The sequence below is a fragment of the Eurypyga helias genome, unplaced genomic scaffold, assembly GCF_000690775.1.
Source record: "Eurypyga helias isolate BGI_N326 unplaced genomic scaffold, ASM69077v1 scaffold3081, whole genome shotgun sequence".
NCBI classification, from domain to species: domain Eukaryota; kingdom Metazoa; phylum Chordata; class Aves; order Eurypygiformes; family Eurypygidae; genus Eurypyga; species Eurypyga helias.
Genome location: NW_010231385.1, coordinates 15,322 through 28,902, shown reverse-complemented (window position 1 = coordinate 28,902; position 13,581 = coordinate 15,322). Strand labels below are relative to the sequence as shown.

Below are 13,581 nucleotides of genomic sequence, written 5' to 3'. Positions count from 1 at the left end.
AGGAATGGATTAGAGAGAAAATTTCATAAGGAAGAAAGGGAGCAGGTGTGGTCTGCAATGAAAGAAATTGTTCCAAGAATAAGTGTAGAGTATAACATCATAAAATTGCAAGAAGTCTACTGAAATCCTCAAATCCAGTGTCCTGCTATTGTAAATGGCTGCACTGTGCAGTTGATTTCATAAAACGTTCCTTTTCTTACTTTTCCTTCCAGTTTGAAGTTCCAGAATCAATTGAGAGTTCTGTTCTGCCAACCTTGTGTTTTTTCAAACATGTAGTTCAGGTAACTAGATCTAGATGCTGGACTGTATGTTTAACTCTTCCGTGAAGTGAAGCTTCAACCAAGAACTGTAGTTGATGCCTGATTTTTGAGAAATTCCTTGGAAATACTGCTTTAATTTCTACTGAAAGTATAGACTAAGTAGCAAACTTTATTCTTCTTAATAAAAGATCATGAAGTTTCTGAAGACTTTTTCTTCTTCATTAAAGACAGGGTGCTGTGGTTTGCCTACTGAGAAAAGTCCGTAAGCCATTGTTTCTGTGAAAACTTGTGTGTGTGATTCAGGAGCAAAATTTGGCATCCTTTGAGATTTTTCTCTCCTTCGTTGACACAAGATATTGCTTAACAATGTGCTTCTGAGTAATTTCATTATGCAATACAATTTTAAATGCTTGAAAATGTAGTTTTAATCTTATCTCAGTCTTTTGCTTTCTGATTTCTGAACTTCTGGGAGCTTCTCACAAATTTTGGAGTGAGTGGTTTTTCACCGTATATAAACTTTATGTAGAGGCTTTAAAATAATCCTGTTCAGAATTTGAAAGAACATTCAATTAGTATACAATTAATTTTCTACACTAGCATTTTTTCTGAACCTTTATTTCTAGATTGGAAAGAAATTCTTTTAAAATTAAACTAACTCAATGCTACACAGTAGAATAATGTCAAAAGGCCGTATGCATACGTCTGTTTCTTAATAGGGGTGTGTTATTGTTTCAGGTTTTGGCAGATAAACACGGTAATGCCTTGTGGTTGAATGAGAGAGAGTGCTCCATTCAAAGGAGAAACCAGAAAGTTGTGGAGGAAGCACCAAGGTATGTATACTAGGCTCTGGTTGCAGCTTCATAGTTACTGAAAGCACTTGTGCAAAGCTGCTGGTTTTATTTATTGTATAAATGCAAGCAAATTTTGTTCTATTAAAAACCACAAAGAAGATAAAAAAAAAAATTGACGTTACAGTCATTTGGCTGTAATGCAATTTTGATGCTGTTTTTGAGGTTATTTTGATGTTGCTTCATGATGCATTTTCTGTAAGAAAGCAGGTGTTGTGGTGTTAATTTTTTCATGCTCTTGTGTAAAATGGAAATGTATCTTACTGATCAAGCATATGTGGTATAAGAGATGGCTTTCTTAATGTATCTGAGGTATTTTTCCTTTTCTTTGCCGTGCGAATTTTGGATTTAAGAGGAAAATAAAATATGGAACGAGTGTTCACTTTGCCACAAATACAGGTATTTGACTATGTTGTAGTAATTTGTGAGAGGGCCAGATCATACTGTTTATTTCTGTTTGAAATGGAACATGACGTACTAACTACTCTGTGCCACTTTTAGTAGCATTCATGGTAGTGAACTATAGACGTAGGTGTCCAGTAACTCAAATGTACTAAATGATCTTAATCCTGCTGATTTCAAATGCAGCTGAAATACATTGCTGCTGTGCAAGGTATAGTCTCGCTGTGTTTTCTGTTGCATGCTATTTGTCAGAGGACATGCGTAGAATAAAGGGCAGAAGGAAATTCTGATTTCAGAAAACCAAACAGAGATAGATCACTACTCATGGGAATTCCCAGTGTAATGTGTTCACCAGCTGGGATGGTTTTGCCATTATTTTATAGCACAGAACTCTGTGATGCAACAATTTTGGATGTGAGGAAAAGCATATAATTTAAATTACATTTGTTTATATGCAGCAGATAAATTAGTGTTGGATCATAGTTGTGAGACTGGCACTGTTTACGACCTATGTTTTAAATTAAAAAACAAAGATTTAACTCTAGGAATACAAAGCCACTAATAAATGTTTTAATAGCTGTTACTGCTTCCTGTAGTGCTTGTGGATTTCTCAGAAGCCTTATGCCTAAAGATCTTACTATATTTATGTTTGGGACGTGACGGTTTGGGTCCGGATATAATGTACATGTACAGATACGTATACCTAAGCGCTTAAGAGAGGAAAGTCTTTTGTCTCAGGAGTACAGGTAAGGCTTTGCCTCCACTACCACCTGCTCATTCTCCATGCCTATGGTCAGTTTTAGGGAGTGATAACGTCTTTCTTGCACCAGCCAACTGTGATCGGAGTGTTTTCTTTCATCAGAAATACCAGCCTTTTAACTTTCATCGGCTTCTCTGTTGGAGTCGCCAGTACGTTTTCTCATCCCTTCCTGTAATGCTAAAGAAGAGCGTGAGCAAGTCAATAGCTTCCAAATTTTGGTGTTAAAACTCTTCTTCCTTCTTGTCGTTGAATGTCGTAGACTCTGCCAGACTTTTACTGACAGCTTTGGAAGGCTTATCTGCCTTACAGCCACTTCGCTTTATTTACGAAGGGTTACAAGACTGTTGCGGATAAGCAGGGCAGTAACTTCTGTGAGACATGGTAGGGACCCAAAAACCTGAAGTTTATCCCTTCCTGTGAATGCTGTTTCAGTTAGTCTTATTGATTAACAACTCCTGCAAACACCTTTTCTTGTATGGCTGGGTGGAGGAAATGTGGACTCCTCAGTAGTCCTTGTGGGTTTTTTTTTTTTTCCCCCCTCCTGTTTTAAATGGTAGCTACCACTAAGAGCTCTGAGGTAGGTTGAAGCTTTATTTATTTATTTTTTTCTTTCCATGAAGCCCAGGAGATAAGCATTTTAGCCCATAGCATCCCTATTTGTCTTTTGTACAGTTTAGGGCTTTTGAGTTTGGCCTCTTCTAAAGCCTCTCTTGATTTACTTTTTTCCTATGATGATGTTTTCTTAAGTATCTAGTTTAAGAGACTGATTGTTGAAGGCTTTTTGGATTTGAGAATAATCTCTATGATTTTCTTAAGTCTGCAGCTGTTGCACTTAGCCTTATGGGATTATTTTGTGTTTGAGTGTCCAATTTTCATAGGCAAGTTCAGTCTCTTGTTAAAAAATCTCTCCTTTGAGGAGAGAAAGCTCTTTAGTTCACACCCTGATGAGGTTACAGTATTAAAGGGGGCCCTAATGTTCAATGGTCAATCCCCCAGTTTCAAATAGGAGACCAACAAACATTGCTTACACCCTTTCAATGTATTCAGTTGTCCTACTCTCTTTGTTCTGGGAAACACAGACAATAACACACATCTGGTCATTGACAGTTTTTTAGGTAGTGCTGGGCACAATTGGTACTCTGCACAACTTCCAGAGGTTTAGAGTAGTTTTCTTTGCTTCTAGCTTCATGCCTTTTTGGAAGATGATGTTGGCTTCTCATTTCACCATAGAGGCTGAAATTTAAACAGATGAGAAACATTTAATAGTTGTTTGTTCTTTAGTTCAGGTTTTGTTCCTCCTCTGCCCAAACTCTTCTCTATCTCTTCTCTATCCATCTTCAGGGACAGTTGCTGTGAGACAGTGTAGTTTGGCAAGAAAAAATGCCAGGATGTGGTTGTATTTTCTTGTTTTATAGCATGATTAATAGGGGATTCTTCCCCATGTGGAAGAACAAGGCCCATAAGCTTATCAGAAAATCAATTGATCCTTCAGGATCAATCTAAAGTAAATGGATGAATGGAAAGTAAATATACAAGGGTCCTCACTGACTTCCTGTTCAGTAACTGGAGCTCAATGGAGTCCTATCCTTCACTTTGGTGAGAACAGGTGTCCTATCTAACCATTTCAGAACCTGTTTGAAGCTTTTTAAGGCACTTCAACTTTTGCCTCACCGCTCAGGGGAAGGAATGTCCAGCTGTTCAGAGGCGCTTGGCTATCTGTACTATTTCATGCCCAAAGTTAAGATTTTGGAATGTCATTATGGAGAAGTGCCATACAAAGGTCCTTCCGCTCACCATGATCATCCAGCACAATCCTCTGCTGTAGGAGTAAAAGAGATTAGCCTTTGATCCTCTGTGGACCATTTAGAAGCATAGAATCACTTAAGTTGGAAAAGACCTTGAGATCATGGAGTCCAACTGTAAACCGAACACTGCCAAGTCCACCACTAAACCGTGTCCCTAAGCACCTTGCCCTCATGTCTCTGAAATACCTCCAGGGATGGCGACTCAACCACCTCCCTCGGCAGCCCCTTCCAATACCTGACAACCCTTCTGATGAAGAAGTTTTTCATAATACCCCATCTAAACCTCCCCCGGCACAACTTGAGGCCATTTCCTCTTGTCCTGCCGCTTTTTGCTTGGGAGAAGAGACCAACCCCTAGCTCTCTGCAACCTCCTTTCAGGTAGTTGTAGAGAGCAGTAGGGTCACCCCTCAGCCTCCTCTTCTCCAGGATAAACACCCTCAAGTCCCTCAGCTGCAACTCACAGGGCTTGTGCTCCCAATCCTTCCCCAGCTCCGTTGCCCTTCTCTGGACACGCTCCAGCACCTCAGTGTCTTTCTTGCAGTGAGGAGCCCAAAACTGAACACAGGATTGGAGGTGTGGTTTCTAAGTATCATATTTCAAAAAGCTGAGCTTCAGGACACTATGTGTTAAACCTTCTCTCCACATATTCAGGCCTTTCGTGGACAAGTAATGATGGAACATGCCCTGCCGCTGTATCCTGTACTAGGGTGCAAGATCTGTGTTAGTGTCTACAGTGAGCAAGTCTGTAGAACTTGCTAGCTGCCTGCTTATTCTCCTTCGTTGTCTCTACTTTTCTCCAGTGATTCCATGTCCTTTGGGCTAAACCTTGGCATCCAAGACTTTCAGAATAAGTTGATTCTTAGGACAGTATCTCAACAGTTTTCCACAATTTGCTGAGTTTCATCTTGGGCAGAAAATAATCTGTTTATTATGTTTTTTTCTTTCTTCCTAGCTGCATACATTCAGAGTTGAGATTGCCTTATCTAGCCTAGATGTTAGTTTTGCGGTGTCTTTTTAAATTGAAAGGTGTTCTTTTAGTTTCAGTTCAAAGGACAAAAATGTTTCTTTATATTTCTGCCTGTGACAGAAAGATCTAAGAGGCAGGAGCTTGAAAAGGGAGGTTTACCCCGGTAAGTGATTGCGTTAGAATGCACGTGAAACAGTTAAACAGTTATTTTGGTGACCTTTCTTGCATGCTCCACTGTTAGCTTCTCTCGGGAACCTTTCTTTCCTTAGAAGGTGCGCAGACAGCAACTTCTTTCACTTTCTTCAAGCACTAAGCTCTCTCTGAAATATCTCAGTATGATGCCAAGTACTTCAGGATCATATTCCAGATTAACTGCCAAGGTGCTACTTGAAGCCACTGACAATTTGGATGAATGTATATAGGCAAGGACTTAGCTGAGAGGTATGTTATTGAACTAGACTCTCTACAGGCTCTCCTTAGAGTTGTGCTGCATGTATGTACATCAGACTCTACGTTTCCTATCACTCTGTCTAGAAATCCTTGAAGTATTTGGGGTTAAGAGATACAGTGAGCCTCTTCTTCTGTTTGTGGCTGTGTATGTGATTTATGGTGGGCACAGTTTAGATGTGAGGGCAAAACTGTGTTCTTAAATACTTTAGCATAGTTATGCCCGTGGTGTGGTAGTACACGATAGGTCATCTCAATTTTTTGTAGGTAAGTAATTTTTTTAAACAAACAGAATGACAAACTATTTCCTAAGAGCAGGTAAGCTGGCCTTGACATTTAGAAAATGAAGGTACTATTCTCTCCCAGCGTAGTGGTATCTTCAGAGGAATGGTAAATATTGTTGGTGAGGGTTTTTTTTTTGGTGTGTCTGGGGGGAGGGGGCTAAGTGGGGTGGTAAATTTCCACTGACAGTGTAACTGTACTTTTCAAAATCTGGGCGTTATCTGTGAGTGAAGGTGATGCAGATGTTCTGGGAAACATGATCTGATGAACTAGAAGTGAAGAGGTAACATCTTGCCCATGTGGTCATCTCTCTAGATGGAGAAACAATGGAACAAACCAATTGTCTTTGATCAACTTCACAATAGCTTGAGGAAGGTTTTATGAGTGAAATGTCAGGTCTGATCTTATTTTTTTTTTTCTTTTGGTGCTTTTATCTTGTGAATCTTTTTTACTTCGCAGCCTTCATGCTGCTATAAGACCTGTTTGGTCGAAAGAATAACAGGTACATGTGTGAGAAAGATCTGAAGGTAGGTTTAAAATGCTGTGTTTTCAAGTGATGCTTAATTAGGTTGGAGAAGAGTTATGTCAGTTGTAAAATGTGCATTGTTAAAGAAGGGAGAAACAACATATACAAAAGGTAAAGCAGCAGAGGGGAATAGGAAAACTTTGGTTAATTAACCTAGCTGATTGCGGGGATGATCCAGTCATTTTAGAGCATAAAGCTTAACCACGTGGCAGAGATCAAGTTGAGCAGTGTGACACCTCTGTTCCATTCTTTGGCTACAGCAGGAGGTGAACAGAGAAATGTCAGACCTACATTTAACAAACACAGGGAAGACACCAGTGTAATAAAGGGGAGTAACTGTCTTTCGTGCATATGAGAAGTAATAATGGTTATTCTCGAAATAGACTATGAAGCTGATGTGGAAAACGTTCAGTACTTCATAAGCCATTCATTCACCTTTCATGATCAAAGCCCTGCAGAAAGCCCAAATTGAATTACAGATTGCTGATTTTGTGTAATTTATTATCCTCTTACTGAGTCAAAATAAGAAATATGAAACTGGTTTACGTTACCAGTGCCTATTTTTGATAGGTATGACAGTTTTGCGCATTTTCTGCTTCGTCTTTTGATCTGGTGTAGGATCTGATAGCTTTCTTGGCATTAGACTTGACTTCCTGTTTGTCCTGTTGCTTGCCAAGAAAGATATTTTTTCCTAAATTCTGAAAATGCCTTCCCTACTGTCCATCAGTATCTGCCTGTGTGGGCACTGGAAGGACAGAGATGCTAAGTAAAGGACTCCATTGTGTTCCAATTTGACTAAATATATCCTCGCTTTTTGTGTTATGTCAAAAATGGTTTGTTGTGGCAGAAGCCGCCAGCTCTTCTGTGAATTCAGGTCTCACTGAAAAACTGCATAGTAAGTACTGAAAGGTGAGTCCTGACTCAGCAGTGGCTTCTTTCTGAGTGCAGTCCTGGGCCCCAAATGGAACTTCACTGACTTTGGGGCCAGTTCAGATGCGTGGAGGCTCCTGATTCTTCCTTTGCAGAATTGGGACTCATTCTTGAGGACACCTCAAGAAATACTTAATGTTTGGTATTTTCATTTTAAACAGTAACTTAGAGGTAAGGTGTAAAAATGACTTCCTATTCCCTTTAAAAAGTACTTTTAAAACGATAGCTGAGTTATGTGCTTAACGTAAGTCACCACAGATATACAATAAGCATATTAATAAGCTCATACAAGATGAACATGTTGTCTTTCAGTGAAGGCCAGTGTATCAGGGTGAGGGCCGACCAGTTTCGTAGCTTTGATGGAGAATCACAGAAATTTCTCTAGCTCTAAACTAACAATCTGCATGGGTCAGTCTCAACCTGAATTTGCAGTACAGGGGGGAGTAACAAGCAGAATATGTACCTTCCTGAGTGTTTCGATTCGCTGGGCCAGTTTAAGTGGCATGGTGCTCTCCTAGAATGAGAAAGCTTGGCGTTTGGGCAGTGTTCACAGTGGCTCCCAAGATGGTAGTTCAGCTGCTCTTGAGTGTGTCTGGGATTTGTGGAAAGGAATGAATTGCAATTAACAAACATGGGAAATTAGTCTTCAGCTTACAAGTAAAGCTGAGAGGAAATACAGGATATGGAGGTTTTGGGTCATTATATTGTTGATGGTGTTTTAGTTAAATATGATGAATGTTCACATTTTCCTCATTGCAATTGCATCAAAAGCCCAAATATATCCAAAATATAACCCAAATATATATTAATTTCCAAAACTTCTTTATTGCATAGAACATAAATGAAATGGCCACGCTGTTTTAATTCAGAGTCAGAAAACAAAGTCCCCTTATACTCCTATCTTATATTTTGGCATTCATATTTCCATCAGATGGATTTCTTTAGTTACACTTTTTTTGCAAATAGAGATGCCTTCTAAAATATAATAGACTGAATGCCTTTAGTTTCGTTTAATTTGCATTTGTATGTATCTGTGTGTTCTAAAAAGTTGTTCTGCTGGTTTGTATTTTAGATAACACTTGTATTTATCCTGACTGCAGATATCCTGATGCTACAAATTATGCAGTGTATCTATTTTGGAGCAATGTAAATGTAAAGGCATACATTTGACAGTCTTGGTGTGTTTTCATAACTTAAATGATGATGCTGTCCTCTTAGTAGTAGTTAAAGCAGAAGATTAAATGGTTTAATCATTACTTTTTTAACTAAAGAAAGGCATTGTTTCTGTATTGTAGCACTTTTCTAGACCCTGAAACTCGAAGAGCGATGGGAGAACAAGCAGTAGCTCTTGCCAAAGCAGTAAAATATTCCTCTGCTGGAACAGTAGAATTCCTTGTGGACTCGAGTAAGAATTTCTACTTCTTGGAAATGAATACTAGACTTCAGGTAAGAAAAACAGCTCTACAGATTCAGAAAAGTGTTATTTAAAAAAACAGAACATAACCTTCCATACTTAGGGAGGGGTATGCTCCTGCAAGGACTTACACGTAACTAATGTGATGCATGTGAGCACTCCCCGCAGAACTTAAAAGTATCTATTCCCTTAAATAAGCCTCCATATCCAAGACGTTGCAGCAGCGAGCCCTTGCACAGCACTCAAGTAAGCCTTCAGAGCTTTTGCTCTTTGTTACACTTGACCTAAAGACCTTGCAAGAGGTCACTGTTAAGTGCCACTGTGAGTTCACAGTAAGTGGCTAGCCACTGTGCTCTGATGCTTTTCCCCACCGGTCCCTGAAGTTTCTTTTTCATTTTTTTTTTTTTCTACTTTGATGACCGCTCGCTGAGTTTCTCTAGGAGGGCGATTAAAACTATATGTGTATCAGCAATAAAACCACCAGCAATCTGCCTACGATTGGGATTGCGACTGGAATGCAGCTGCGTAGAAAGCATGCTGACGTGTAGGGGTTTTGTAACATCTCGTGGTCAGTAGTAGGTGTTATAATGTATGCTGCAAATGAATGGACAAAGAGTGTTTTATGGAAACCTCCCTCTACCTCATATTTCACTGTTATAATCAGTTTCTGGTCATAATCTAAGAAAACAGACACGTCACTTGAAGTCATTCTCAAAGACAGGAAGAAGGTTCAGTCTGTAAGAAAGTAAATTCCATCATCTTCACCCTCCTATCCTCTCTTTGTTCAGTAATGCCAGAAAGACTGAGATGTAGAATCAAGCAACAGTGTGATTTTTCATTAGGGTTGTGTCCTGGCTGCTGCCTGTACGTGTCGGCAGTGATGGAGCATAAAGAGATCCTTGTAATTCTGACACCTTTGCATGGCTTTGTTATAACATCTGCATCAAATTATGCTTTAGGTAAAGAAGAGAAAGAGGATTTGGGGTCTGAAGGGGAAACAAGGATGATGCCATCTTTCCCTGTGCCAGGGAGGACTGCCTATAAAATTTGCCTTGCCCTGCAGGGCAGCAGTGTTTTTGGAATTAGTCACAACAGTTACACCTCACATGCTTTTGCTAGGAGTTTGCTAGGCACAATCCGGTCTACCTTGGATTCAGTCAGAGAGGGTGATGGTTAGTGGCAATGTATAGTTCATTAAAATATTATAAAGAGTTTGTCTCTTTGGTCATATTTTTTACATTTTTCCCAATCTTGTCGTTTTTGAGAGAACACTTCTTAGTGACTTTTCATGTTCTTGTTTGCATAGAAGAAACTTAATTTATGTTTTTCAGCATAACCCACCAGCAGTTCAAAACCATTTCCTTGCTGCAGCATGTTATTGTCTGTCAATTCCTAAATGGAATTGGTGATGGAGTACGCTTGGAATTGATTCTTTTTGCAATTTGTTTTAAGATGTTACCTTTGCTCTGTTGTGGTGTCTTCCCCCTGCAGTGCATAGTGGTAAGCGTTTGAAGGCCCAAACCTCCAACTTCCTTACTTGCAGAGGTCTCCACATATGGAGTAAGAAAGAAAGCTTTCACAGTTGGAACATCTTTGTGGGCTTTAAAGGCTCCATTTGAAATACAGCCCAAGCAGTTTGACAATCCCCTGTAATAGCAGACTCATGCTTTCCAACTCTTAAAGAAATTTACTAATCGTAAATTACAGTGCTTGTGTAGATATTCTCTAATTCCTCTATCCTGGCTCTGTATTGTCTCTAATTAGCATTTCACCTTGAGGCTGGAGAGTGGTAATTTTCTCTGATTCTTCCCTGGGCTTACCCGATCAATCTGTCACTTCTCGCAGGTTTCAGGCTTTACTTTCTCTTCAGCTAACGGTTATGCAACCTAGCATCTTGTTCTTGCTCCCTTCTATTAAGATCCAAACATAGGAACTCTAATGAAGCTTGTCCAAATTTAACTTCAGAACTAGGAGAGTCTCCAGATGTCCCTGTATTCCTTCAGCCTTTTCCTTTTGCCACCTCTGACTGTGAACAGTGGCTAACAGGCTCACTTGCCCTGTTCTTGCTTAACACTCCACAGTTGGAAGAACTTTACTGAATGATGGACATCTGATCCATAAATAATGTTCCTAGGGTCTTTGTCAGTGTGCATTACAGACACAGCTGCCTGTCAGCATCCTCAGAACGTGTCTGGTAATTATGCAATTTCCTCTGTCTGTTTTAACATTTTTGCGATCTCTGTGATCAGATCACTAGCCTTCTTTCCTTAGGTACAGGCTTCAGAATGTACTTCCGTAAAGCTGACTAAATGGTGTCCAACACTTTGCACTGCCTGCTGGTTTCTTCCCTCCTGCCCTTCAGTGTATCTGTCAGATATCTTCCAGTGTTTTTTAAAAATAATTTTGCAGTCATTGAGACTTGTATTATTATTTGACTGTCTTTTGGGGGAACTCTTTGGGAATATATATTTCCTGCTATATAGTTCTGCAAAAAAAGTGTAAGTGGCACCTTACAGGAAGTTTATATTTTGTGTGAAGTGTTGCTGCAATAAAATGAGGTTTGAAAGTGAAAGAAGTTGGTGAATCAGCTCCATTGTCTCTCTTGTACACTACACAAATCTGTTACAGATGTTTCACTCCCTCCAAGTGAATTCAGCTAGAATGATTTATTCTTTGCTGTTGGCAATGTACTTTTTGTTGTATCTGCTGCTCTGCCATCTCTCAGAGGGTAGTCGATAAGCACGAGACATGAGATTGGAGAATTGCATAGCAAAAGTAGTTATTCTTGCTTTTCACAAGAAAACATAGAAGTGTCTGCCCTAACAGTTACAAGAGAACTTCTCTACCTTGTCATTTAGGGCGCTTCTGGAGTGGTTTTTGGTAGCTACCACTGTTAGGATTCTTGAGCCAAACAAGAGCTTTGAAATAAATAAAAAGTTTCTGCCTCCTTGGATAGCCTTTTAAACTTCTGAATTGTGCCAAAATCTCCGCATCACGCTACCATCGGAAACGCTGGCTTTCTCCGGGAAAGTCTCTTCTGCTTTTCACGGGAAGGCTAGAAATGTTCCTCTTGGGCTCTGTTTGAGCAAAATCTACAGGCTGTAAGTAAAGAATATCTGTTAATAGTTGTGTGCAATGTGGTCAAGCTTCTTACATGTGAATCAGTTGGTGACAGCAGAGGGAAAATATCACGTAGAATAACTGTTTTACCTTGAAATGAGCATCCCTCGTTGGCTTGAGGACAGCTGAGGAAAGTGCAATGCACAGTGTGAAGCGAGTATTTACCCTGAACACAGTTTGTACGACTCTGTCTTGGGTGTCTGCTCCTGACCTTCTGCCTCCCTCGTGCATTGTGATATTTAAATAACAAGTAAGCACTGCCTTCCTCCTTAAACGTGGCCAAATCTGCTTAGAGGAACCTGATTGAAGAGATCATTTGTATGGACTGTGTTCAGCATGGTTCAGTTACAAATTCGGTATTTTGAGTAGCAGTATGTTTTCTCCTCACGTGACGGGTGGATTTTTTTTTTGTCACAACTTTTTAAGGCATAAAAGTTAATTTTGTAGGATAGTCTGTTGATATGTCTACAAGAGATTTATTGAAAGTAAATGGCATATCTGCATGTTTTTGTTTTACAGTTAATTGTAGTGAGTATTTTATGTAAATGGTTTCATCCTCTTTTGAAGTAACTTGATTCTAAGGCGTAAGGCGAATGTATATAAGCTGCCACACACCCATGAAACATTACCCAGTGCTAAGATTTTTCTTCATCGCTTTCAGCGTTCTCATCAGATTTTACTGCCCCCTGGAAAATGTTATATTCCAGAGCTTTGTCTTTGTGCAAGATGGGCCGTGCCTGGTGTGAAAGACAGAGGAAGAATTCTTACATGTGTCTTTCGACCTCCCTTTTCCATCTGTTTTGTCCACTCCTGAAAGTTACAAAAAGCATGGTTGGGAAATGTCTAGAAGTGTAGAAAACCCGTTGTCTGGAGCTCTCCTGCTTATGAATTCCTGGGTTCTTACAGTCCCCTTAGTGGTACCTGTATTCTGCTGCACATCATTAGGCAAGCACCTGCTATGTGTTTGCTCGGCGAAGGAGGGGAGTGCTGGAAAACGCTGCAGCTGTGCTACATCAACAGTAGCAGCAAAATCTAAAGAGCAGAGTGACGAGCCGAGTCTGGATCCTGGCTAAATCGGCAAGGGGAGGGGGCGACTTTGGCATCTGTAGCAGCCCCGCGGGACGGCAGGAGGTGGTTTTGTTGCCTTGGTGCGTGGAACGGCCTGGAGGATGATAGGTGGGCAGAAGTGTGGGAGCAGGGAAAAGGGGCTGTCAGGAGGTAGAGGGGTAGATTTCCACAAAGTCTGAATGGCGGGATTTCAAAGTGAAGTCTCAAGCGACTGTTTCTGCTGTTTGCTGAGGCTCTTCATATTTCTTAATGCCGGAATCTTGTTTTACTGTGACACTTTGCTTCAGTCATTTTAAATAGGCTAACGAACAGTGTCAGATGGTAAAGACTTTCAATTGCTCCTAACCTGGGCTGAATTTGAACTACTGACCTAAAGGTGAAAGGTCTCTTATCCCATTACCAATCCCCTAAGCCCACCAGAATCCATTCTGCACACAGTTTATACCAGCTGTTCATGGCCACATTTAGAACCGAAAGAAAAGGTGATTTTGCTGCCAAACAACACTTCTTCACACAAGAGGGTCAGCCGACAACAGTTAACCAGATTTTTGCCACATTCTTGCCTCCTAATGCAACTTCCATTATGTAGCTACTGGTTGTCTGCTTTTCAGGCTTCCCAAAAGAACTACAGAAAAGCATTGCTAATTGTTGTTGACAGAAGAGAACGACATTGTTTGTATAAGTCATTGAATCTGAAAGATGCCATTAACAGTGCTGCCAGGGCACGGAGTGATATCTTAGAGACAACGTTA

The 13,581-nt window shown here is 40.2% G+C and overlaps 1 protein-coding gene across 1 annotated transcript in view; it reads left to right on the top strand.

Annotated features, from left to right (window-relative positions):
* PCCA (propionyl CoA carboxylase, alpha polypeptide) overlaps nucleotides 1-13,581 on the top strand; it is a gene marked incomplete at both ends in the record, with an annotated part of 68,878 nt that overhangs the window by 41,746 nt on the left and 13,551 nt on the right. The window contains 2 exons of the mRNA XM_010161037.1: nucleotides 996-1,090; nucleotides 8,523-8,673. Coding sequence (XP_010159339.1) covers nucleotides 996-1,090; nucleotides 8,523-8,673 — 246 coding nt within the window. The remainder of the gene's footprint in view (nucleotides 1-995; nucleotides 1,091-8,522; nucleotides 8,674-13,581) is intronic.